This window comes from Microcaecilia unicolor, chromosome 6 (genome assembly GCF_901765095.1).
Source record: "Microcaecilia unicolor chromosome 6, aMicUni1.1, whole genome shotgun sequence".
Classification (NCBI taxonomy): Eukaryota; Metazoa; Chordata; class Amphibia; order Gymnophiona; family Siphonopidae; genus Microcaecilia; species Microcaecilia unicolor.
Genome location: NC_044036.1, coordinates 151,552,987 through 151,577,311, shown reverse-complemented (window position 1 = coordinate 151,577,311; position 24,325 = coordinate 151,552,987). Strand labels below are relative to the sequence as shown.

General features: G+C 44.6%; 1 protein-coding gene across 1 annotated transcript in view; it reads left to right on the top strand.

The window, feature by feature from the left end:
• The window catches only part of ATXN7 (ataxin 7), a 118,314-nt gene that overhangs the window by 75,178 nt on the left and 18,811 nt on the right, over positions 1-24,325 (top strand). Inside the window, exons 8-11 of the mRNA XM_030206337.1 lie at positions 10,776-11,038; positions 18,008-18,090; positions 19,286-19,551; positions 20,841-21,039. Of these exons, the coding sequence (XP_030062197.1) occupies positions 10,776-11,038; positions 18,008-18,090; positions 19,286-19,551; positions 20,841-21,039 (811 nt within the window). The remainder of the gene's footprint in view (positions 1-10,775; positions 11,039-18,007; positions 18,091-19,285; positions 19,552-20,840; positions 21,040-24,325) is intronic.

Sequence of the window (24,325 nt, the reverse complement as noted above, 5' to 3'; positions counted from 1 at the left end):
GAAGGCGGTTTTTCTGGTGGCCATTTCTTCGGCGCGTAGGATTTCAGAGCTTCAGGCTCTGTCTTGCAGGAAGTCTTTTCTGTCATTTGCTAAGGAGAAAGTGACTTTACGGACGGTTCCTTCCTTTGTGCCTAAGGTGGTGTCGGCTTTTCATGTCAACCAGATGATTTCCTTGCCTGTGTTGGGGGATTGCGCTGGGGATCTTACGCAACGTCGGCTGGCTAAGTTGGATGTACGGCGCGTTTTACGGTCTTATTTGCGCAGAACGCAGGATTTTCGAGCATCGGATAGGTTGTTTGTGTTGTTTGGAGGTCCCAAAAAAGGGGCAGCAGCTTCCAAGGCTACTCTGGCTAGGTGGTTGAAGGAGACCATTGCGTCGGCGTACTTGTTGAAACGCCGTGCCGTGCCCTCGGTGCTTAAGGCTCATTCTACTCGGGGGGTAGCTGCTTCTTGGGCGGAAAGTAGTTTTATTCCTCCGCAGGATATTTGTAAGGCAGCGGCGTGGTCTTCCATCCATTCCTTTGTGAAGCATTACAGACTTGATGTTCAGGCAAAAGAGGATGCTCGGTTTGGAGCGGCTGTGTTGTCTTCTGCTTTTCGAGGGTCCCACCCTTAAGTTTCTACTGCTTTGGTACTTCCCAAGCGTCTTGACCGGTCTGGAGGGTTGAGGAGGAAGGTGAAATTAGGCCTTACCTGCTAATTTTCTTTCCTCTAGACCCTCCAGACCGGTCAAGAGCCCGCCCTGTGTATTATCAGAAGTGATTTTGAGCCGTGTTCTGCTATGACTATTCTTTCAAGTTTAGTGTGGTCGGAGAGAATTTCTTTGACTCTAAAACAGTACAGAGCGGGACGTTTGGACGTTCCGTCTGTGGAGGCACACTGTTGGTGTTTGACTATTGGTTTTCCAGGTACAGGAGTTTTGTTTCTTGTTTTCAGGTTTTTTGGTTTTCTGCTTTGCTAAGCGGATACTGACGACAGGTGGCTAGGCACAGGTTATATGTACATAGTTTGAAGTTAGTGTTCTCAGTCTCCCTCTGCTGGTAGGCGAGCATAACCCAAGCGTCTTGACCGGTCTGGAGGGTCTAGAGGAAAGAAAATGAGCAGGTAAGGCCTAATTTCACCTTTTTCCGTATTTCTAGCTTTTTCCTGCGTAAGTGTCCTTTCGCTTTTGGGAGCGGCCTTGTTGGCCGCTCGTACGGGTTTTTCTCCCTTTTTTTCGGTGCCTATTGTCATCGCGAATTTTGATTTCGCCGGCGCAATTTTTCCGCCCATGTCATCGAAGCCTTCCAGCGGCTTCAAGAAGTGCACCCAGTGCGCCCTGATAATCTCACTCACTGATAGGCACGCTTTGTGTCTTCAGAGTCTGGGGGCTGGGCACCGCCCGCAGGCCTGTAGTCTTTGTGCTGTTTTGCAGAAGAGGACTCGGGTAGCGAGATTAGCCCAGTGGAACGTTCTGTTCTCCGGCGCTTCGACGGCAACAGCATCTCGGGATTTGTCGAGTGCATCGGCTTCGGCAGCACCGAAGTCTTCGGGGAGTGCATCGGCGTCGACGGCATCGAGGCGTATTCCTCCTGCATCGACGGTACCGAGACTTCGGAAGAGTGCGTCGGTGTCGGTGGTACCGGGACCCCCGCTGGTGCTGATGTCGTCGGACGGTGGTGCTTCGTCTGGAGTGCAGGTGAGGGCTGTCCATTCCCCTGCTGGTGGCGGTGAGCCTTCGGGTAGGTCTCCTCCTGCCCTGAGGGCTCCTGCGGTACAGCCCCCCCGGGATCGACCATCTTCGGACCCGGCCCCGAGGAAGCGACGTCTGGATTCAACATCCTCCTCATCAGTACCGGGGAGCTCCGGTGAAATGCTTCGCTCGAAGAAGTCGAAGAAGCATCGTCGCCGGTCACCTTCCCGACTTGGTACCGGGAGCTCTGGGTCGCCGAGGCAGTCGGCACCCAGCAGGCATCGGCACCGGGAGGACCGCTCACCCTCCATCCAGGAGGTGTCGGTGCGCTCTACCCCGGACAGCCAGGTACCGCCTCCGTACCCGGAACAGATTCTGACCTCGACGCCTTCACCGGCTTCTCAGTCTTTCTCCACAGCCGCTCTGCACGAGAGTCTCCGGGCCGTTCTTCCAGGCATCCTGGAAGAGCTGTTACGCCCTTCCCCTCCGGTACCGGGGGTGCCTGCGCCACCGGTGCCGTCGAGTGAGGCGACGGCTGGCCCTTTGCCCGGGGTAAGGTCCGCTTCGGCTGCCTCCCAGGTGGACTCCCCGACGACGTCGGGGGAGAGAGCTTCGCCGATCCCGGCCAGGGAGTCCACCTCTCGACGCTCCCACCGTGGCCGTGCTTCCACGGAATCGGAACGGGCGCGGCTTCAGACACAGGTTCGTGAATGATGGTGAGGCCTCGTGGGAGGCGGAGGAGGACATCAGATATTTCTCTGACGAGGAGTCTGATGGTCTTCCTTCTGATCCCACTCCCTCCCCTGAAAGGCAGCTTTCTCCTCCCGAGAGTCTGTCTTTCTCGGCCTTTGTCCGGGAGATGTCTACGGCCATCCCCTTCCCGGTGGTCGCGGAGGATGAGCCAAGGGCTGAGATGTTTGAGCTCTTGGACTGTCCTTCTCCACCTAAGGAAGCGTCCACAGTACCCATGCATCATGTCCTAAAAAAGACATTGCTGGCGAACTGGACCAAGCCACTAACTAATCCCCACATTCCCAAGAAGATAGAATCCCAGTATCGGATCCATGGGGACCCAGAGCTGATGCGCACTCAGTTGCCTCACGACTCTGGTGTGGTGGATCTGGCCCTGAAGAAGGCTAAGAGTTCTAGGGAGCATGCTTCGGCGCCCCCGGGCAAAGACCCCAGAACCTTAGACTCCTTTGGGAGGAAGGCCTATCATTCTTCCATGCTCGTGGCCAAGATTCAATCATACCAGCTCTACACGAGCATCCATATGCGGAACAATGTGCGGCAGCTGGCGGGCTTGGTGGACAAGCTCCCTTCTGAGCAAGCCAAGCCGTTTCAGAAGGTGGTCAGGCAGCTGAAGGCATGTAGGAAATTTCTGGCCAGAGGGGTATATCATACCTTCGATGTTGCGTCCAGGGCCGCTGCTCAAGGTGTGGTGATGTGCAGACTGTCATGGCTGCGTGCCTCCGACCTGGAGAATAGCAGCGGATTGCGGACTCCCCTTGCCGAGCAGATAACATTTTTGGGGAAAAGGTTGAACAGGTGGTAGAACAGCTCCACCAGCGGGATAACGCTTTCGACAAATTCTCCCGCCGGCAGCCTTCAGCATCTACCTCTTCAGGTAGACGTTTTTATGGGGGAAGGAGGGCTGTTCCCTACTCTTCTGGTAAGCGTAGGTACAATCCTCCCTCTCGACAGCCTGCGGTCCAGGCTAAGCCCCAGCGCGCTCGCTCTCGTCAGCAGCGTGGGCCTCAGCAAGGCCCCACAGCTCCCCAGCAAAAGCAGGGGGGCGAGCTTTTGACTGGCTCCAGCAGAGCACAGCCGATATCAAAGTGTCCGTGCCGGACGATCTGCCGGTCGGGGGGAGGTTGAAAGTTTTTCACCAAAGGTGGCCTCTTATAACCTCCGACTGTTGGGTTCTTCAAATAGTCCGGCAAGGATACGCCCTCAATTTGGCCTCCTTGCCTCCAAATTGCCCACCGGGAGCTCAGTCTTTCAGCTTCCAGCACAAGCAGGTACTTGCAGAGGAACTCTCCGCCCTTCTCAGCGCCAATGCGGTCGAGCCCGTGCCACCGGGGCAAGAGGTGCTGGGATTCTATTCCAGGTACTTCCTTGTGGAAAAGAAAACAGGGGGGATGCATCCCATCTTAGACCTAAGGGCCCTGAACATATATCTGGTCAAGGAAAAGTTCAGGATGCTTTCCCTAGGCACCCTTCTTCCCATGATTCAGGAAAAAGATTGGCTATGCTCTCTGGACTTAAAGGATGCTTACACGCATATTCCGATACTGCCAGCTCACAGACAGTATCTCCAATTCCGTCTGGGAACACGTCCCTTCCAGTACTGTGTGCTACCCTTTGGGCTCGCCTCCTTGCCCAGGGTGTTCACAAAGTGCCTGGCTGTGGTAGCAGCAGCGCTCCGCAGGCTTGGAGTGCACGTGTTCTCTTATCTCGACGATTGGCTGGTGAAGAACACATCCAAGGCAGGAGCTCTTCAGTCCATGCAGATGACTATTCGACTCCTGGAGCTACTGGGGTTTGTGATAAATTATCCAAAGTCCCATCTTCTCCCAGTACAGAGACTCGAATTCATAGGAGCTCTGCTGGATTCTCGGATGGCTCGTGCCTATCTTCCGGAGACAAGGGCCAACGATCTGTTGTCCCTCGTCTCCCGGGTGCGAGCGTCCCAGCAGATCACAGCTCGGCAGATGTTGAGATTGCTTGGCCACATGGCCTCCACAGTTCATGTAACTCCCATGGCTCGTCTTCACATGGGATCTGCTCAATGGACCCTAGCTTCCCAGTGGTTTCAGGCTGCTGGGGATCTAGAGGACGTGATGCACCTGTCCACGAGTTTTCTCGAATCCCTGCACTGGTGGACGATTTGGTCCAATTTGACTCTGGGACGCCCTTTTCAAATTCCTCAGCTGCAAAAAGTGCTGACTACGGATGCGTCTCTCCTGGGGTGGGGAGCTCATGTCGATGGGCTTCACACCCAGGGAAGCTGGTCCCTCCAGGAACAAGGTCTACAGATCAATCTCCTGGAGTTACGAGCGGTCTGGAACGCTCTGAAGGCTTTCAGAGATCGGCTGTCCCACCAAATTATCCAGATTCAGACAGACAACCAGGTTGCCATGTAATGTTTCTCCAAGCCACATATCTGGCAGGCGTAAACAACAGTCTGGCCGACAGGTTGAGCAGGATTATGCAACCTCACGAGTGGTCGCTCAACTCCAGAGTAGTGCGCCGGATCTTCCACAAGTGTGGGGCACCCCCTTGGTAGATCTCTTCACATCTCGAGCCAACCACAAGGTCCCTCAGTTCTGTTCCAGACTTCAGGCCCATGGCCGACTGGCATCGGATGCCTTCCTCCTGGATTGGGGGTAAGGCCTGCTGTATGCTTATCCTCCCATACCTCTGGTGGGGAAGACTTTGTTGAAACTCAAGCAAGACCGAGGCACCATGATTCTGATTGCTCCTTTTTGGCCGCGTCAGATCTGATTCCCTCTTCTTCTGGAGTTGTCCTCCGAAGAACCGTGGAGATTGGAGTGTTTTCCGACCCTCATCACCCAGAACGAAGGGGCGCTTCTGCATCCCAACTCCAGTCTCTGGCTCTCACGGCCTGGATGTTGAGAGCGTAGACTTTGCCTCTTTGGGTCTGTCGGAGGGTGTCTCCCGTGTCTTGCTTGCTTCCAGGAAAGATTCCACTAAGAGGAGTTACTTCTTTTTATGGAGGAGGTTTGCCGTCTGGTGTGAAAGCAAGGCCTTAGATCCTCGCTCTTGTCCTACACAGACCCTGCTTGACTACCTTCTGCACTTGTCTGAGTCTGGTCTCAAGACCAACTCTGTAAGGGTTCACCTTAGCGCAATCAGTGCATACCATTACCGTGTGGAAGGTAAGCCGATCTCGGGACAGCCTTTAGTTGTTCGCTTTATGAGTGGTTTGCTTTTGTCAAAGCCCCCCATCAGACCTCCTACAGTGTCATGGGATCTCAATGTCGTTCTCACCCAGCTGATGAAACCTCCTTTTGAGCCACTGTACTCCTGTCATCTGAAGTACTTGACCTGGAAGGTCATTTTCTTGGTGGCAGTAACTTCAGCTCGTAGTCAGTGAGCTTCAGGCCCTGGTAGCCCATGCTCCTTACACCAAATTTCATCATAATAGAGTAGTCCTCCGCACTCACCCTAAGTTCTTGCCGAAGGTGGTGTCGGAGTTCCATCTGAACCAGTCAATTGTCTTGCCAACATTCTTTCCCCGTCCGCATTCCTGCCCTGCTGAACGTCAGCTGCACACATTGGACTGCAAAAGAGCATTGGCCTTCTATCTGGAGCGGACACAGCCCAACAGACAGTCCGCCCAAATGTTTGTTTCTTTTGATCCCAACAGGAGGGGAGTGGCTGTGGGGAAACGCACCTTATCAAATTGGCTAGCAGACTGTATTTCGTTCACTTACGCCCAGGCTGGGCTGGCTCTTGAGGGTCATGTCACGGCTCACAGTGTTAGAGCCATGGCAGCGTCAGTGGCCCACTTGAAGTCAGCCACTATTGAAGAGATCTGCAAGGCTGCGACGTGGTCATCTGTCCACACATTCACATCTCATTACTGCCTGCAACAGGATACCCGACGCGACAGTCGGTTCGGGCAGTCGGTGCTTCAGAATCTGTTCGGGGTTTAGAATCCAACTCCCCCCCCCGTGGCCCATTTTTTATTCTGTTCCAGGCTACACTCTCAGTTAGTTGGATAAGTTGTTGGGTCAGTCTCAGTTATGTCCTCGCCGTTGCGAGGCCCAATTGACCATGTTTGTTGTTTTGAGTGAGCCTGGGGGCTAGGGATACCCCATCAGTGAGAACAAGCAGCCTGCTTGTCCTCGGAGAAAGCGAATGCTACATACCTGTAGAAGGTATTCTCCGAGGACAGCAGGCTGATTGTTCTCACGAACCCGCCCGCCTCCCCTTTGGAGTTGTCTTCCCTTATCTTTGTCTTGCTACATACGGGACTAATGAACACGAGCCGGTTCGGGCGGGAAGACGGTCGCGCATGCGCGGTGCGCGAGGGCTAGCAAACGTCTTTGCTAGTGAAGATTCCAATTGGAGGGGGTGCCGTGGACGTCACCCATCAGTGAGAACAATCAGCCTGCTGTCCTCGGAGAATACCTTCTACAGGTATGTAGCATTCGCTTTTTCTGCTGTGCATTTTGGACGTGTGTCAAAATTAGAATTACCGCCCGAGGCATGCGCCTTAGTAGAACCCCTTAATTTTTATTGAATAAGCCAGACAGGTTACACAATGCCATGTAACCAACATGAATACCAAATTTTTTACAATAACAATAACGCTGCCCCTCCCCCTTTCCCACAATGCACAGTCATGAGGCGTCCAAATACTTTTGTAGTAATGCCCTCGAAGGGCCCAGTTGTCAGTTTGGTTCTGAGCTGTCAATTATTCCATTACAATAACAAATTTTAACCTTTGGTGTCATCTCCTAGCTGAGAGTGGGTTACAGGACTTATCCCAAAGCGAACTTCATACATTCCACTTGCCTGTCCAGCCACAGAGGGTATATGTTAAAAAGGCATAGTTCCCTGCTTAATTCAACATGCCTCAAATAGTGTCAAGCTCCCCTTGCAAGTAACTCCAGAACTTTGATACTTTGATGAAGCCAGCAATCCCACCACATATGTAGTAAAGTTCCTGTAAGACCGCATTGTCTTCAGCATAGCGGGTCCAGCTTCAAGCCTCTGCGGTGCAACTGTAGAGGTGTGACATATTAGCGCATCAGTAATTTCGGGCCATTTTCATTAATGTGCATAGAAGTCGAAAAAGAATTGGTGTTCTGCACCGTCTTCTCCCATTTTTGGTCAGTAAAAGTGACAGTTCTGTTGACCAATTTGTCCAGAAACTGAAGCCTCTTAAATCCATATTATCCAATTATTTTATAACGATCAATATATTGAATAATAATGTCCAAAAACTGAATCAAATGTCCCTTTATATGTGACTAGCTGGCTATGGCCCGACTTTAATCACGCAATTAAACTTTTTAAAATCTAAATGCAGGCCTAATAGTGACTCAAAAGATTTCAAATAACAATTGGAAAACAGTTGCATGGGGCATACCAACCTTTTAGCTGTCCATAGAGCCAAAGCCATTTCATAGTGAAGTATATCCCCCCCCCCCCCCAACCCAGTAGAAAAGCCAGTGGTGTAAGCCAAGACTTCTAACTTTTAACCAATCATAGTACAGATTATTAATCCCCAAGTTTGCATGATATATCTGACAATAGGGTTGGGTGGATCAGTAATCCATGAAGGGGCTCAAGACCCCCAGGGTATTCCTGAGAGTGGTTTGGAACCCAAGCAGGACTGCTCAAATAGGGCTTTGATGTATTTCCACCCTTTCAATCCCACATGTGACAAATCTGTGCAGGAAGATAGTACCCCTCATCCCCCCCTAGTTCCTTATGTGGCAGTAACACAATCTGAGAGATTTGAGGTCTCCAACCCCACCAAATAGATTGAGAGAGTAATTTCTGCCAATATTGTATTATCTTGAAGGGGATAAGAATGGTTAAGACCTGAAACAAATATAGGAGTCTGGGGAGTATTCATCTTCAGTATAGAAATTCTTCCCAGCCGTGAGTAGGTACCTTCTATTCCATTTCCTGAGGTCAGCTTGAATTTGTCTCAATAATGGGGTATAATTAACCTGAAGTAAATTGTCCAGTTTCTGTGTTACCTTAGAGTGGAGGAGTAGCCTAGTGATTAGTGCATGGCCTTTGATCCTGGGGAACTGGGTTAGATTCCCACTGCAGCTCCTTGTGACTCCAGGCAAGTCACTTAACACTCTTCTTTCCCCAGGTACAAATAAGTACCTGTAAACAGCTTTGAATGTAGTTGCAAAAACCACAGAAAGGCGATCAAGTTCCTTTTCTCTTCCCCTTTCCCCCAGGTACTTAAGATGACTGGAGATCCATTTAAAGGGAAAATTAGCCTTAGTTTGCTCTAATTCAGTGGGGCCCAGGGAAATGTTAAGAACCTCGATCTCATCTGTATTTGCCTTAAATCTTGATACCATCACATAGGCCTTCATTTTTTGTAAAAGGAGTGGCTCGGATAGACGAGGTTGCAAAAGTATCGCGTCATCCACAAATAATGAGATTTTGTGAATATTGGGGCCTATAGGGACTCATTTGATATCAGAGTCATCCTTATGCATTGTGCAAATGATTCCATAGTTAAGGTGAATAATAAAGGGGGGAGGGGACAACCCTGCCAAGTTCCTCTCCCCAAATTAAAGCTGGATGTATATCTCCCATTTATTTTAATACAAGCCTTAGAATTAGTATATAAGGCATTCAGCCACATGCAGAAACCTTCACTCACCCTGAGCTTCCTCAAACCTGCAAAAATAAAGGGCCAATGCATGCGATTAAATGCCTTCTCAACGTCGATTGCCACAAAAATAACTGCAGTCGCCCTCCGATTCCTCTGAGTGGATCAGCACCATCTTGGGTTACAAGTTGCCAGACAGAGGAGCACAGCTAAAAAAAAATACTGGCAAGCAGTTATTCTGCCTTCCAATTCGCAGCTAGTTGTAGCAGTCTGCAATGGCAGGAACCCAATAAATCCTTTTGCATATCCTTTTTCATGTTTTCCACTCCCTCCGGTGTCCACTCATCTGCAAACAGGCAAACCTGAATTTTCAACCCTTCGGCAATGTCGCTCACAAATACATTGAACAAAATTGGCCCCAGTACCGATCCTTGAGTCACTCCTACATACATAGGTATTTGAATTTTCTTACACAGTGCTGCATACATTATTTTATTTATTTATTTATTTATTGCATTTGTATCCCACATTTTCCCATCTCTTTGCAGGCTCAATGTGGCTTACAATAAATCGTGAATAATGGAAATATATTAGAAGATAGACATTTAGTGTTACAGATGATCTTGGGCAGGATGATAATGATGAGACATAATAGTAGAATAACAAGCAGATATTGTAAGACATTTAGTGTTACAGAAGGGTCTTGGGCAACATGATAATGAAGAAACATAATAGTAGTACAACAAGCAGATATTGTAAGACAGTTCTGAATATGTATGGGGGAATTGTGAATGTTCACATTGGTTGATCTTTGTGGTATGCCTTGTTAAACAGATGGGTCTTTAGTAGTTTGCGGAAGTCTGTTAATTCGTAAATCATTTTTAATTTGTGCGGCAATGCGTTCCATAATTGTGTGCTCAAGTAGGTAAAGTTTGACGCGTGCATTAGTTTGTATTTTAGGCCTTTGCAGTTAGGGAAGGCCAGATTAAGGAATGTGCGGGATGATCTTTTGGCATTCCTGGGTGGTAATAAATAATTACTTTTAATATGGAAAAAGAAAAAGGTGAGCTGGATTTTTTTTCTTCTAGCCAAATCTTATCTCCTAAAAGCACATTACTTTGCCCCATTTGTAGCCCTTCCAGTAGCAGGCTATAATCGCCACAGGGAGCTGATAAAATAGCAGCAACGAAATGAATGACTGCTGTCTTTCAAAAATATAAAAGTGGCCTAAACTATTTTAAAGGTGGTATGGCTGTCTCAAGAGTGGTTTTCTTGGCCTGGTTTGTTTTCGGAGCCTGAAGAACATGCCCTATATGTGTTGCATTTCTGTTTGGGATGAAGGGATCTAAAGTTTTAGCGCTATGAGTGTTCGTTCAGAGCAGTCAGGCATTTTTTTTTCTCGATCACCTTCCTTCAGTAATTTAAAGATAGTGACAGCCATCAGAGGACCACAGAGCCTGTCTCGCCCTATGGAACCCTGTTACTTATTGTACTCTGAATATCACTCAGAGTTGCCTGTTACGCAGTGGCTAAGATGCCCTCTCCCCGGGGGTTGTGAACAGTTTCTTCATAGCTTGTTAGGTTAAGAAATCAAACTCTGGAGTCCCTTATGGTCCAACTGTCCAATTGGAAAAACTCAGATATGTTTGAAATGTGAGGTGCAATGCAGAACTGTTAAACAACAACTAGACTTTTGAATTGATGGCACTATAAACTCCTAATTGTTTACAAATTACCCTTTTCTGTCTTCTGCCCTATTGACAGCATGATACCATCTGTTAAAGTGGAAAAGATACATTCAAATCCAAAGATAGATGGTGTGCTTCTGAAAACTGGTCCAACCTGTTCTTCTACTGTGAGTTCATCAATAAAGACTGGCCTTAATTGTCCCTCAATACCAAAGCCACCCTTGCCTTCCCCTGGACAGATACCAAATGGTAAAGGTCTTCTTTCTACGCCTCCAATTTTGGAAAAGAAACCAGACGATACTACGAATAACAGGAAATTTTTGTATAAAAGATTATCAGGTAAATATTTTCACTTATATTAAAAATGACCATCGCGTTAATACCATTGTTGGGAAGCAATAAGGATGTAAAGATATCATAAAACCTGTACATTTCTATTTCTAGTGAGAAAAAAAATATGTATAAACAAGCCAAATGAATGCTAGATTTCATCATTTGTGGATCAAAAACCTTGCACCCTAGTTAATTACAGAAGGCACCTACAAGACCATTGTACTTATTTGAGATGATTCTGTTGAAAATGTCCCATGCTTAGGCTTTTATGCAGGAAGTTAGTCTTCAAGTTAATTTGTGATTACAATGCTTAGTTGAAAAAAAAAGGTCACCATATATCTCAACTTTCCTATGGCGCAGTGGTAAACGATGTTTCTTTTGCAAGCAGGAAAAAAGCCCCTCATTTTTATTGAATTCACAAGAGTGTTGCATATGCAACCTGAACATTAGCTGGTGTGTCACTGGTGAATTCAGAATTACTGGACATGATGTAGATGTTTAATATTTCCAAGGCTGACAGTATCAAGAGCCAACTGTGTACAACAGTTGCTATATACTATAGTTCTAGATGTTGTAAGACCCCTGATGTAGGCCATATAGCCGAAACACGGCCCATGTGGAATCATCTTTGAAGTTAATAAGAGTTGGTTGTGCATTATCAATTACTGGTCATCGCCACTGTTCTTTTGTTTGTGCTTAGCTTGGTGGAGGTTTGTTCTTCTTGAACGGGAATTGCTCCCTGTGTGATATTCCCACTGGCACTTTTGCCCTGCCCACTTTGCTACAGCCAAGAATGAGAAACAATGAATGGGGAGCAGTTTTGGCGCCCCGCCTCCCTGTGTGGCCACACTGCTTTCACAACCCTCAGTATGGCCCCGGTCTAACAGTTGCTGATAATCTTGCCACTAGAAGCCTTTACTTTCAGTAGATTAGTTACCCAGGTCTTGTTCGTTCTTTTTTTTTTTTTATATAGTTAATTCACTTCTGTCTGTCTAAATTTATGTGGAGGTTGAGAAGAACCAATGGACAAAAGCAAACAAATCATATCATAATACATATGATGACTTTTGTATAGCTGTATCTTTCTGGAATTCCTTGTATCTCCTCTTTCCATCTGTATAAAATATTAAGCCTCTACTTTTCAGTTTTGAGGCAATTTTCAGACTCTGCATTTTGGAGATACTTGATGGACACATTTTACCCATGAGCCTTTGAAAGGGAAGGGTATATGTATATGTTTGAAAACCTATATTTTAATTCAAGAAAGCTTGGGACAAGTACATAGATATGATATCTGAGCGAATTAGGGATAGTTGATGGCATGAATGGGCAGACTGGATAGGCCATACGGTCTTTGCCTTCATTTTTCTCTGTTTGCTTTGAAACGTGCTCAAATAACTTTACAGTTTTTGTGCTGGTACTTTTTGAACGGAAAATAACATGCACAGATTACAGATTTGGAAGTGAACTCTGCGTGCACCACTGTCCTTCCCTGACGAAAACACACTTCCACGAATCTTACCTTTTTTGTGCAGCTAAATGTGTATTCTAGCTGTATTGAAGAAGGTTACATTTTCAAGTAGACAATTTGCATAGATTGCCCTCTTAAGTCAATGTATGTGTTCTCTAGCAACTTTTATAACGCACAAACCTATTTACATTCATTATGCTTTATGCATTCCTATATTTCTGTCTCTGTCTTTGGCAATCCTCGGTTCACATTTAAAATTAGATGATGATGTGTTAGTGTATGTCTAGATTACTGCAATACATTCTTCACTGCTTTTTACTGTTTAGAAGGCAAGGAACCAAACAAGCTTTGAGAAGCAAAGCCATTGCTGGGCAGACTTCTATGGTCTGTGCCCTCATCATGGCTGGACAGATTCAGCTTCAGTAGCTGGAGAACAAGGCCAGTGCCAGGCAGACTCTACCATCATTGCCCTGACAATGGCAAGGACAAATCAAGGGCCGTACAGGTCTTTATCTGCTGTCATCTACTATGTTACTTTTCTTAGAAAATATTTGGAAGATTTTGTAGATTTTATAAAGGTAATATAGTACTTAGTTTGTGTTATATATATATATTCTTAAACAGGCTTCGCCATACCCAATAACAAGTCTGCCTGTGGACCCAACTCTGAACTGTACAAGCTTCATATGACCCAACTCACAGTAATTTTTCTTAAGTCTCTTACAAACTCAGTTTCTACTCAACTATAATTAAGAATTTTACTTACTAGTTTAGGATTATAATAACAGTGTAAATCAAAATCACCACATAGTCACTTTAGCCAAGATTACAGTACATAATACTGACTGTCTACCCTGGTATTGATTGTTCGTCTTCTCCTTTTGCACATATAAACCATACTCTCTCCTCTCTGCTTTCTGAAAGAGAATCTATATAATCTTATAGCCTTATTGACAGTGATTTTCATCTTCATTGAACAAGCTGAAACTTGCTTTCGTATTTCTCAGGTTTTTTTTTTTTTTGCTTTACCAGATACTTTTTATTTTTCTTTGCTGTAATTTTATTTTTGATTGTCGCAAATCTAAATATTCTTTTCCCATTAAGTGAGCGTATCTTGAGATACAAATCAGTGAGATCACTATTGGTCTTAGATATGTTTGTTGCTGGATGTTATGGAAAGATAACCTTTGTAGTGGTTAAGGCTCAGTTCTTCATAAACTGAATTCCCAGTAGTTTTGGAAGAAATAAGTTTGTTTCACTGGATATTGCCTTCCATTCCCTCTAGAATCTTCAAAATTGTCTTACAGCTTCTTTGACTCCTTTTGCACCTTTGAGGTTCCTTTTCTGTTCAGCAGTAGTTTTGACTTTATTGTTGGAAGACACCGTGACTCTACAACAGAACAAAGTACTTTTTCTGAGGACAAGGAAGATGACAATATTCTTATTGTTGGTGACCATTGTCCAACAGAACCCACCACTGTGAGCACTCCCCAGCTTTTCTCAAAGCTTTTGGAAGCGGCCTACCACACTTATGCACATCGTTTCACATCTGATGTGGAACCAGCTCGGTCCTATTTTTTTTTTTCCTATGGAGCAGTGAAGAAATGTTCACTGTCTCTCCTCACAACTTGCATCTCAATGTTATATTATTGCATTTTGTGGTGTTTTTATTTATTTATTTATTTACTCAATATGTTACAAGAAACAAATCTTGTGTAGCAAAGCATCTTTAACAGAATATTTAAAATAAAATTAACATTTTCAATAAGGTAAAATGACAAGTCCATAAATTCGAATCCAAGATTTAGGAAATCAGGAAAGTTGAAAAAAAGAAATTAGGATAACTACTAAGCGGAGTTGATATTTCTTTATAGCTTCTCCATTTTCGCTGAGGTTATAAGTGCCAATACGTGTGCAGGTTCTGTAAATACATATTTCTTTTCCTTATATCTTATTATGCACTTGCAGGAGTATCTTAAAAAGAAGGTACCCCCCAAGTGCAATATTTCAGGTTTAAGAAGCAAGAATTGTTTCCTCCGTCGCCGTGTCTCTTTCGAGACTTCAGGAAATAACAGTATTTTAAAACCCAAAAAAGGTTTATCCTTGCTTCGAAAAAACATACGAAAAATCCAATTTTTATCAGGCAATAATGCAACAGTCGCCACCAAAGTAGCGGCTGTTGCAAGTTCAGTGTCAGAAGTTTCAAGTAAAAGAGAAACATCAATCAGATTTTCATTTAACTAATTCAGTTCCTTTCCTGGGATATAATATGCCTGGGTAAATGGTGGTATATTCTGTTCAGGTATAGCCAAAACTTCCCGCTATAGCCAAAACTTCCCGCATATAGCGTTTTAACATTTCAAGAGGCGCAACAGTTTTTACTCTAGGAAAGTTAACAAATCTCAAATTATGATTTTTAGTATAATTGTCAAACATTTCCATTTTCAACCTGAGATTTGTCAAATCTTTTATCATTGTAGGTTGTATCGTTTCAACCTTCATAATTCTCTGATCCATTTTTTCAACTTTATCATTTATAATCTTAATCTCTTCTTCTTTTTTTTGTAAGTCCGTTTCTAACAGCTTTATTTTTGGTGAAACATCATTTATCTGTTTTAAAAATGTTTGTCCCAGGTTAGAAACCAAGTCCCATAAGGCTTCCAATGTTACTTCTTTTGGTTTTACTACTAACTCTTTAGGAATTTCAAACCTTTCAGAAGACTGCATCCAGATCTCACTCTGTCCCTCAGCTCCTCTCCCCTCACTCCGTGGCGGTTCCGAGGGCACACAGCCCTCCATTCCCTTCTCAGATGGAAACGAAGCCTCTCCTCGACTTTCTTTGGGGCCCATGATACCTTCCAAAGGGGACCCCATCGACTCAGAGAGAAAGGAACTCGCGCCTATCGGTTGGGGAGGTGGAGTGCGATTAGCGGGGCTCAAGGTGGTTTCAAGACCAGGGGAAGCCGAAAGCTCCCGATCGCCGGCATTCCCTACTTGAGTCATTCCGCCTTCTTGACCAGCTCCCTGTGGTCTCACAAATCGGTCCATAGGTCCAGGTAAGGAGGGAGGTAGCAGGGAGGCTCTGACTGCGAATCTCCCTCTACGTTTTGGCATTGTTTGTCCAAAGGAAAATCGAGGCTTACAGCGTCCTAGTAGAGTGCGGCCATCTTGGATTCCTGCCCATTTTGTGGTGTTTTGATGACTTGCCAGTTCTTTGTGTCTCACACAGGGCCAGTGCTCCTGTACTCCCTTTTATTTCATTTAATTAGATTTTCAGCACTTTAAAGATTTTTTTTTCCTTTATTTTCCATGGCTCACTAGGCCCCCTTAGGCCTTGAGCACCTGATGGGGACCTTTTTTCACCATTCTGCTGTTTTATTTTGCCTTGGCTATTTTTCCTGACCTGTCCCAGAAAACTCCCAGTGGTTTTAAGATGTGCATCCTGTGTTGTAGGACCATGTCCCTCAGGGACATACATGCACAGTTGGTGCCTACAGTACCTGGGCCCTGATCATAATCGTCTTTTGTAGATTGTTCATAGATGTCAAGAGGTTTTAGAGGTTGAGAAAATCAGCAAAAACGGATTTTTGGCACAGAAGTCTTGGTCCATCAACTTCAGCATTGGTCCTATTGACCACCAGAGCTGCATTGGATATTGGGGATGCATGGACTTTGAGAGGGTCTCCATGTTTCTTGACACTATGTTGCCGGCTCCTCAGGCTGGAGCTCCTGAGGAGCCGGCAACAATGCCCTCAATGCTATAGCCTCTTGCCAGGCAAGAAGGTGCCTTATCTGTTCCTGAAGCATGGCCCTGAACTGCTCTTCAAGGGCTCCGCAATGAAGACTAGGACTCACCCAGCATGATCAGGTCCTTTGAAGCCATCAGGGCGGCATCAGTGACCTGGTCTTGGCTCAATGAAGGCCGTCATGCCCTATCCAATTCCCAGGAGAATGAACAACCCTCACTTCGGGGGCGCTTTGAGAATATTGATGACCTTAATGCCTTAGTACTCTCCACACAGTGCTTCAAGGGAGGAATCGATGCTGATACTTCTTGGCCTCCTGAGGACAATGACAAATCCTTCCTCACCCTCATGAGGAGATTAGGATGCTTGATCTCGGCTGCTGCTATTTTTGGCTTCTGGCACCATTGGAACTGAGGCTGGGATCCTAGCACTGTAAGACTTTGTTTGCAACTACTTGGGAAATGTTCCCCCTTTTTCTCTTTAATGTGTTACCCTTCCCCACCCCCCTTCCCAATGTATCTAGTTTAGTCACTCAGTGTAGTGACAATTCACAGCCAGGGGCCATGCAAAATGGTCCCTTTTGGAAAACTGAATCTGTCTCGTATGTGGCCTAGTGGTTAGGGTGGTGGACTTTGGTTCTGGCGAACTCTGGACAAGTTACTTAACCCTCCAGTGCTCCATGTAAGCCGCATTGAGCCTGCCATGAGTGGGAAAGCGCGGGGTACAAATGTAACAAAAATAAAAAGTATGTGTCACCCTTGATCATTGAGCACAACTTGTTTTCAGTCTGGAGGCTCTGAATGCTGTTTTCTGCAGCATCCTTCTCTTAGCCAGGGAGCAAAAACGGCCAACTTAAGAGATCAGACTGGAAACCCCATGTGATTGTGACTATGGACTCTACTGCTGTTGATCACCAGACCAGCTCCAGAACTGATTTTTAAGAATTAGTTATAGATTTCAACATATGAAAGGGGCGATTATAGTGATCAGTAGTAAGTTTGTGGGGCAAAGAATAACACCCTAAAATCTGCCTACTAGTAGTACTGTACATAATTAGGGATTATTTTACTTTACTAAAGATTAGAGCATGCTATCTGTCATAGGATCCCTCTTATTCCTGTGGACCCTGCTACAGATAACATGGGTTAAATTTTTAGTAAAAGACCCCCTTTGCAATCATTTTGTATAGTAATAGCGTTTGTTTACTGAGTCAGTGAGGCAAGGTTTGTGTTTGAGAATGAATATTGTAAAAGTCTACGTAGTTGGGTTTTTAAAAATTCTATTCTGTTGGTGTAGCGCTATGCAGTCTGAAAGCAGGGCCAGAATAATGTATAAAACATTGAAGAACATTCTTGCATGAACCAGTTTAAACTCTGTTCTGTTTCAGATCAAACATGATATTTAAAAAGTTACAAAAAGGGGGTGGGGGGGAACTCATAAGAGCTATTTAGATTTTGGTTGCCCCTTTCAATCAGACTGGTTTCTAACGTGCTTTACAACGTAATCTGGAACCTACATGCTTTTTGCTCTGGGCTACCAGATGCTGCTGATTATTTGCCTGACAGCTTCCCCAGGGGGTGAAAGGTCACTGGGGTCTTACCCAATTGCAGTTGGGTAAATTGAGGCACAAAGTGTTACCAGTAACATGTTTTTGCATTCTCAGTTATAGAACAGTTCTTCTAGATTGTCTAGACCACCCTTTCTCTCAAGTTCTATTGAAGTTGTGCCTTTAACAGGATATTTGTACACATTTTACAGCACGGGAGTTTGATCCTGATATACACTGTGGTGTGGTCGATGTGGAAACCAAGAAACCCTGCACTAGGTCTTTGACATGCAAGGTAGGTCATCTAAATTACTGTGAGAGCCGAGACAATCCATTGCAAGCCTGGGCTTTGCACTATAGAGTGCAATATTAAACTGAGAGTCCAATCATGAGAGGTTTAAAGAAAACCATCATAGTGTTAGTAAAATTAGAATGGTTCACATTTGTAAACGGCCATGGTTCACCAGTTAAAGAGGTGAAAACGGAAGTGACAGACTTGGGTACAAGCGCATTTGGGAGATAACGTAATATGGCACCATCATCCTTTTGCAATATGAATACTTCCGCGTTCCATCTGCAAATAAAAGTAAACCAAGTGGTTGAAGCAAAGGCATAACTTTAGTGAAGCAACTGGCTGCTCTCATTGTGCTTGGCTCCATTTTTACCATAAAAACTATAAACAAATGTTAGCCAGTCGCAAATAACAAGGAACACAAAAGGATGCGATTTTGAGACTGCAAGCTAATTCCCCACAGTTTTCATTGGAATATTCAAGCTGTTGAGGGAGGGGGATGAAGGTCTGTTGAAGTGAATTTGTGCATGTATTCTCCTGGCCTAGCTTTCAAAATATCATTTTACTAATTTCTCACTTTCCCATATCCCTCACACCTCCATATAAAATATTTTGGAAATTCCTTTGCATAAAAACTAAGGTCCTCAGAGAAGGTGTGATGGGGAAACTAGCTTGTATGAGATGAGTGTAGAAGGTTCAGTGGATGGGGTTCCAGGACCCAGTTTGGGGGAGGCAAACTGGAGAAAGTGTATTTGTAGGAAGACAGACTGAGGAAGAAACTGGAGTTCAAACTTTTTAGTTAACGCAAGTCGCTCCAGAGCAGTGTTGTCACTGGAGATTCTTCCCCACCCTTCTCCAGAACTAGTTGTTTTGTTCTGCGGTGATGCTGTCTTTTTTTGCCAGAATTAACCCCGTGTGAAAAATAGCAAAGATTATTTATGATTGTTAGTCATGTAATGTACAGGACTTAGTGAAACAGAGCTCATTTTTAAGCTAAACAATTTGGGAAGCGCGGCTTTAAAAATTGAAGAGTTCTTTGTAATGAATATTATGTGGGATATAAGTCCCTACTTTTACAGTACTTGGAAATGACTGCTGAGCTTAAGCATTTTCCTTTTCTTAGACTGCTGAAAAAGCAATATTTTATTGTCTTTCATTTATCAGTCCTGTTATACCTTGGTCTACGTTCTGTTTGCAGACACATTCCTTAGGCTACCGGAGAGCTGTACTGGGTCGAAGGAAACGTTTTGATGTATTGTTAGCTGAGCACAAAAGTAAGACCCGGGAGAAGGAATTACTTCGCAACTCAGAACATCATCAGCAGACGCCCCCTCTCAGGGAACCACATCCTTCACCGTCTAAAACTTCCCAGGAACTGCACCAAACTCCTCATGGAATTACTCCTGCAGAATCAAAGCCTTCAGTACCTAATAAACCTAGACATCATAATGTCAGTCTTCCGAGGTGAGCAAACTCCTACCACAGTCATCGGATTACTTTGTTAGTATTGATTCTATGTATAGGCTGGGATTTCAGGTGCTGGTGGTCTTTTGACAAATTAAAGTAGAAGGCTAAGTACTGAAATATAAAATTATGCATCAGCCTGGTGAGAGAGAACATATGACAGGGGAGAAGTAATCTAATGGTTAGTGCAGTGGGCTGAGAATTGGGGGGGGGGGGGGGGGGACTGGGTTCGATTCCCACTGCAGCTCCTTGTGACCATGGGCAAGTCACTCAACCCTCCATTGCCCCAGGGAGGCAGTATATTAAATGCATGACCCCTAAAAACTTGCTTGGAACATCAAAAGAGCTGATGAAACAAATCCATAAAAAAACTCTGTAGCACTATATGCTGGGGAGTAAATAAATCAAAGATATTGTACTTGGCGTCCCATAAGGCTTAATGAGCAACTGCTGATGGTGGCCACGCCTCGCCCATATCAAAATTTTGCACATTTTAACATAGTAAATGATGGCAGAAAAAGATCTGAATGGTCCATCCAGTCTGCCCAACAAGATAAACTCATTTTATATGGTATGTGATACTTTATATGCATACCAGAGTTTGATTTGTCCTTGCCATCCTCAGGGCACAGACCGTAGAAGTCTGCCGAGCACTGTTCTCGTACTAAAAGTTCTGAAGCTAACTTGGAAGCCCCTAATGGGCCCAAGCCAAAAAAGTATTAAAACAATGCATGGGTTTACAGATAGAGTGGTCCTTTTACTAAGGTGCGCTGAAAAATGGCTTGCGGTAGTGTAGGTGTGGGTTTTGGTAGCGCACCAATCCATTTTTCAGCATGCCTGTAAAAAAGGCCTTTTTAAAATTTTTGCTGAAAATGGACGTGCGGTCTCAACGCTGTAACCGGGCGGTAATGACCTACACGCGCCAGAAAATAAAACACATTTTTCGGGTGCATGTAGCAGACACGCACCAAAAATGAAATTACCACAAGGTCCACGAGGTAGCCATGTGGTAACTCCATTTTGGCGCATGTTGGGCGCACGTAGACGCTTACACGGCCCCAGAATGAGAAAGTTCTGATGGACTGGGAATTTGAAGGATATATTCATGAGAGTTGTATTAGGAACAGTGCTTCTTCATCATTTGTGGAAATGGATGGCTTTGTAATCATCCTAAATATTTCCTTTACCATTATCTGTGTCATGTTTAATATTACTGGTTACTTCTGTCTAAATATGATTCTCACAGCTAGAATGGGATCTGTAGTAATGTGATGTGTTTGTTCACTAAGGGCTGCTGGCTACCCTGCTCAGCACAGTGGGAATGTTCTTAGTGACACTCCCACGGTGAATGAATCGCTACACCCTGTTGTGCCTGCTGCTGAGCCAACATCACGTCTGTCTAGTGATGAGGGAGAAGGTGATGAGAAAGAGGAACTTGCTGACAAACTGGACTGTCATTATTCTGGTCACCATCCCCAGCCAGCAGCTGTAAGTGTTATGGCATGTTTCCTGTAACCTGAGTTTTTGTTTCATAGCTATAGCTGCTGTTAAATTGATTTTTCACTCTTTCAAAAAGTGCAAACACCAGGGGACACTCAATGAAATTGCATGGAAATACTTCTAAAACAAATAGGAGGAAATATTTTTTTCACTCAGGATAGTTAAGCTCTGGAACTCGCTGCTGGAGGATGTGGTAACAGCGGTTAGCATATACAGCGCTGCGTACGTCTAGTGGCACTATGATTAGTAGTAGTAGTAGCGTATCTGGGTTTAAAAAAAAGTTTGTACAAGTTCCTGGAGGAAAGGTCCTTAGTCTGTTATTGAGATGGACTGTGGTGGGTTGTTGTTTTTTTTTTTTTTTTAATTCAGCATTTATATTTTCAACCAAGAGATCACTTGTACAGAACAGTATAGCTATCCAACATAATATAATGGAAAGAAAAATTTCTTATTATTGAAGATATCCACTGAGGTAGCTTAACTCAAGTCCACAACACTAGATCCAAGATTACGTAGAGATTGAGATGGACCGCTTCTTGCCCCGGGATTGTTAGCATAGAATCTTGCTACTATTTGGGTTTCTGCCAGGTACTTGTGACCTGACTTGGCCACTGTTGGAAACAGGATACTGGGCTAGATGGACCATTGGTCTGACCCAGTATGCCCAGTATGGCTGTTCTTATGTTCTTAAAGAAAATTAATTTCTAAACAGGTAATTTGCTAGCTTGAGATTAAATGTCACACACAGACATATAGCAATATATAACATTTCTTTCCTGGCAATACTCTAGGCCTCTACAAATCCACACACTGAATGCACAATAGGATTTTCAGGAAGTAAAAGCAATTGGGTGAATGCTACCTGAGACCAGATTCCAATGTGAGCAGTTGTCTTAAGTCAGTATTTCTCTCTTGAGAGCAAGGCAGCTTATTTCTGTGTGGTAGACAAGGCAGGCTGTCCATTAACCAATAGGACAGTGCCCAAGGGCCTACAACAGTAGGGGCCCACTCTCCCCTAGCCTCCATCTAGTTTAAGAACTTTTGATAGGTGGTTAGGGACTCATGGCTTTTATTGCCCAAGGGCCCCAGATCATAGTCAGTCTGTCCCTGGTTAAAGTTCCTCTGCAGCTCTACTGACACGCCCTTTTAAGTCCATCATAGTTCTTTGGATAGGTTTTGGCTTCTCTGCTTTCAGTGTGATTTCTGGCTCCTTCCTAGATCCCGTTGAGGAGCAGCTGCAGGAACAAACAGGCCTATAGTCAATGGATCTAGGTGCCTAACTTTTTAAGACTAAGATGCCTCATTCTGCAAAATTGAATATGTGCCCTATCTGAGTTCCTAAATTTAGGCTCATAAATTCTCACAAGGCTCCTGAAAAGGGGCAGGGCCAGGTCAATTCTGGGTCTCATTGCTGGGCATGTAACTTAGTTGAGTTAATAACTTCCTTAAATGTAATTTTTTTATTTATTTGTTGCATTTGTATCCCACATTTTCCCACCTGTTTGCAGGCTCAATGTGGCTTACATAGTGCCGTAGAGGCGGTCGCCGGTTCCAGTCTGAACAAATACATAGTGTGCTCAAGTACAAGTTGTGATTGTGGTAGGGTATGGTTCACATTCGGTAAATGTATTAGGAAACATTAAGTGTGAAGAGGGAGATAGGGGTGAGTCCATTGAAGTCTTGGTGGTGTTGTGTAGCAGGCTTTCTGGTTCTTATGTTGGGTTGGTGGGGTATGCCTTTTGGAACAGGTTCGTTTTTAGTTTTTTTTCCAGAACTTTAGGTAGTCGTATGTTGTTTTTACTGTTTTTGGTAGTGCGTTCCATAGTTGTGCACTTAAATAGGAGAAGCTGGATGCATATGTTGTTTTGTATTTGAGTCCTTTGTTGTTTGGGTAGTGGAGGTTAAGATATGTTTGAGCTGATCTTGTTGTGTTTCTGGCTGGGAGGTCTATGAGGTCCTTCATGCACCCTGGGGCTTTGCCATAGATGATTTTATGGGTCATGAAGCAGATTTTGAAAGCAATACGTTCTTTGATTGGGAGCCAGTGAAGTTTTTCTCGGAGGGGTTTGACACTTTCAAAACGCGATTTTAGGGCCTACTTTGAGCCTGTAGTTGGCTACAGATAGGTTTCTAAATTCGGATCCTGGGTTTGTAGACTGTTGGATGGGAATTCATGAGGGTTCAGAACAGTTACGGAGGGATGAAAACATTTCTGGCATATATTATTATGAAAGCGCTCAAGGGGCATAACCTTTATTTAGAGGACAGTTGATGACTGCTCGCATAGCTGCAAAGTACATGGGTACTTTTGATTTGGAAAATTGTGCCTGTATACACTTGCGCCTCCATTATATAGAAAGCAGGGTGATACATTGGTGCAGTAGCAAGGACAAAAAGACTGAGGGGAACAGTCTCCATATTGGGGAGGGATCCTTAATGGATGGCAATATAAATCATTCATAAGAATACAGCTGCTTACTGTAGAAATTGCTTTGAAATACTGTGAAGAGCATATAGTATATTCACCTTTCAATGCATATTTTTAATTGGAAAATCTATTTTCTGCTGGCTTAGGAAACCCAGCTTTCAGCAGATCACAAGAACACTAGGGCTGACATTTAGCCAGTTCGGTTTACTTGCTGCTGTAGTTCAGACAAACATGTGGGTTTACCAGACTTAAATAAACTGATTTTTGTATTCTGTGTTCTGATGTGACTTTTTCACTTGTCTGTATACTTGTCAGGTAAATTCTGACACTCAGATAATGCACTAGATCAGTGCTTCTGAACCCTCTCCTGGAGACACTCAGCCAGTCAGGTTTTCAGGTTTGCCATAATGAATATGCATGAGAGATATTTGCATATAATAGGTATTCAGTATATGTAACTTTTATCTTATGCATATTCATTGTGGTAGTCCTGAAATCTGACTGGCTAGGCCTGCCTCCAGGAGAGAGGGCTGAATAGCACTGTTCTAGACTAGACAGTGCTGGGTGTAATTCTCATTTTTATTTGCATTTTGGCTTTTGATTTTACACACAGGTCAATAATGAAACTCTGCAGTCAGTTTGCAGGTCCATGGCTGCTGTGAATCCACAGGCTTGCAAGTGAATTTTCAAAGATGCAAAGTACTTGTTGGGAAGGACGTGCAGTGATTTTGAAGGTGGAATCGCAGCACATAGTTTCCTCCCCAAATTTAACTATACCCCTTTATCTCTTCTGGGTAAAAAGTATGTGTGCCAGAGTGGTAGCTACAGATGGGCCCAGATCTCTGC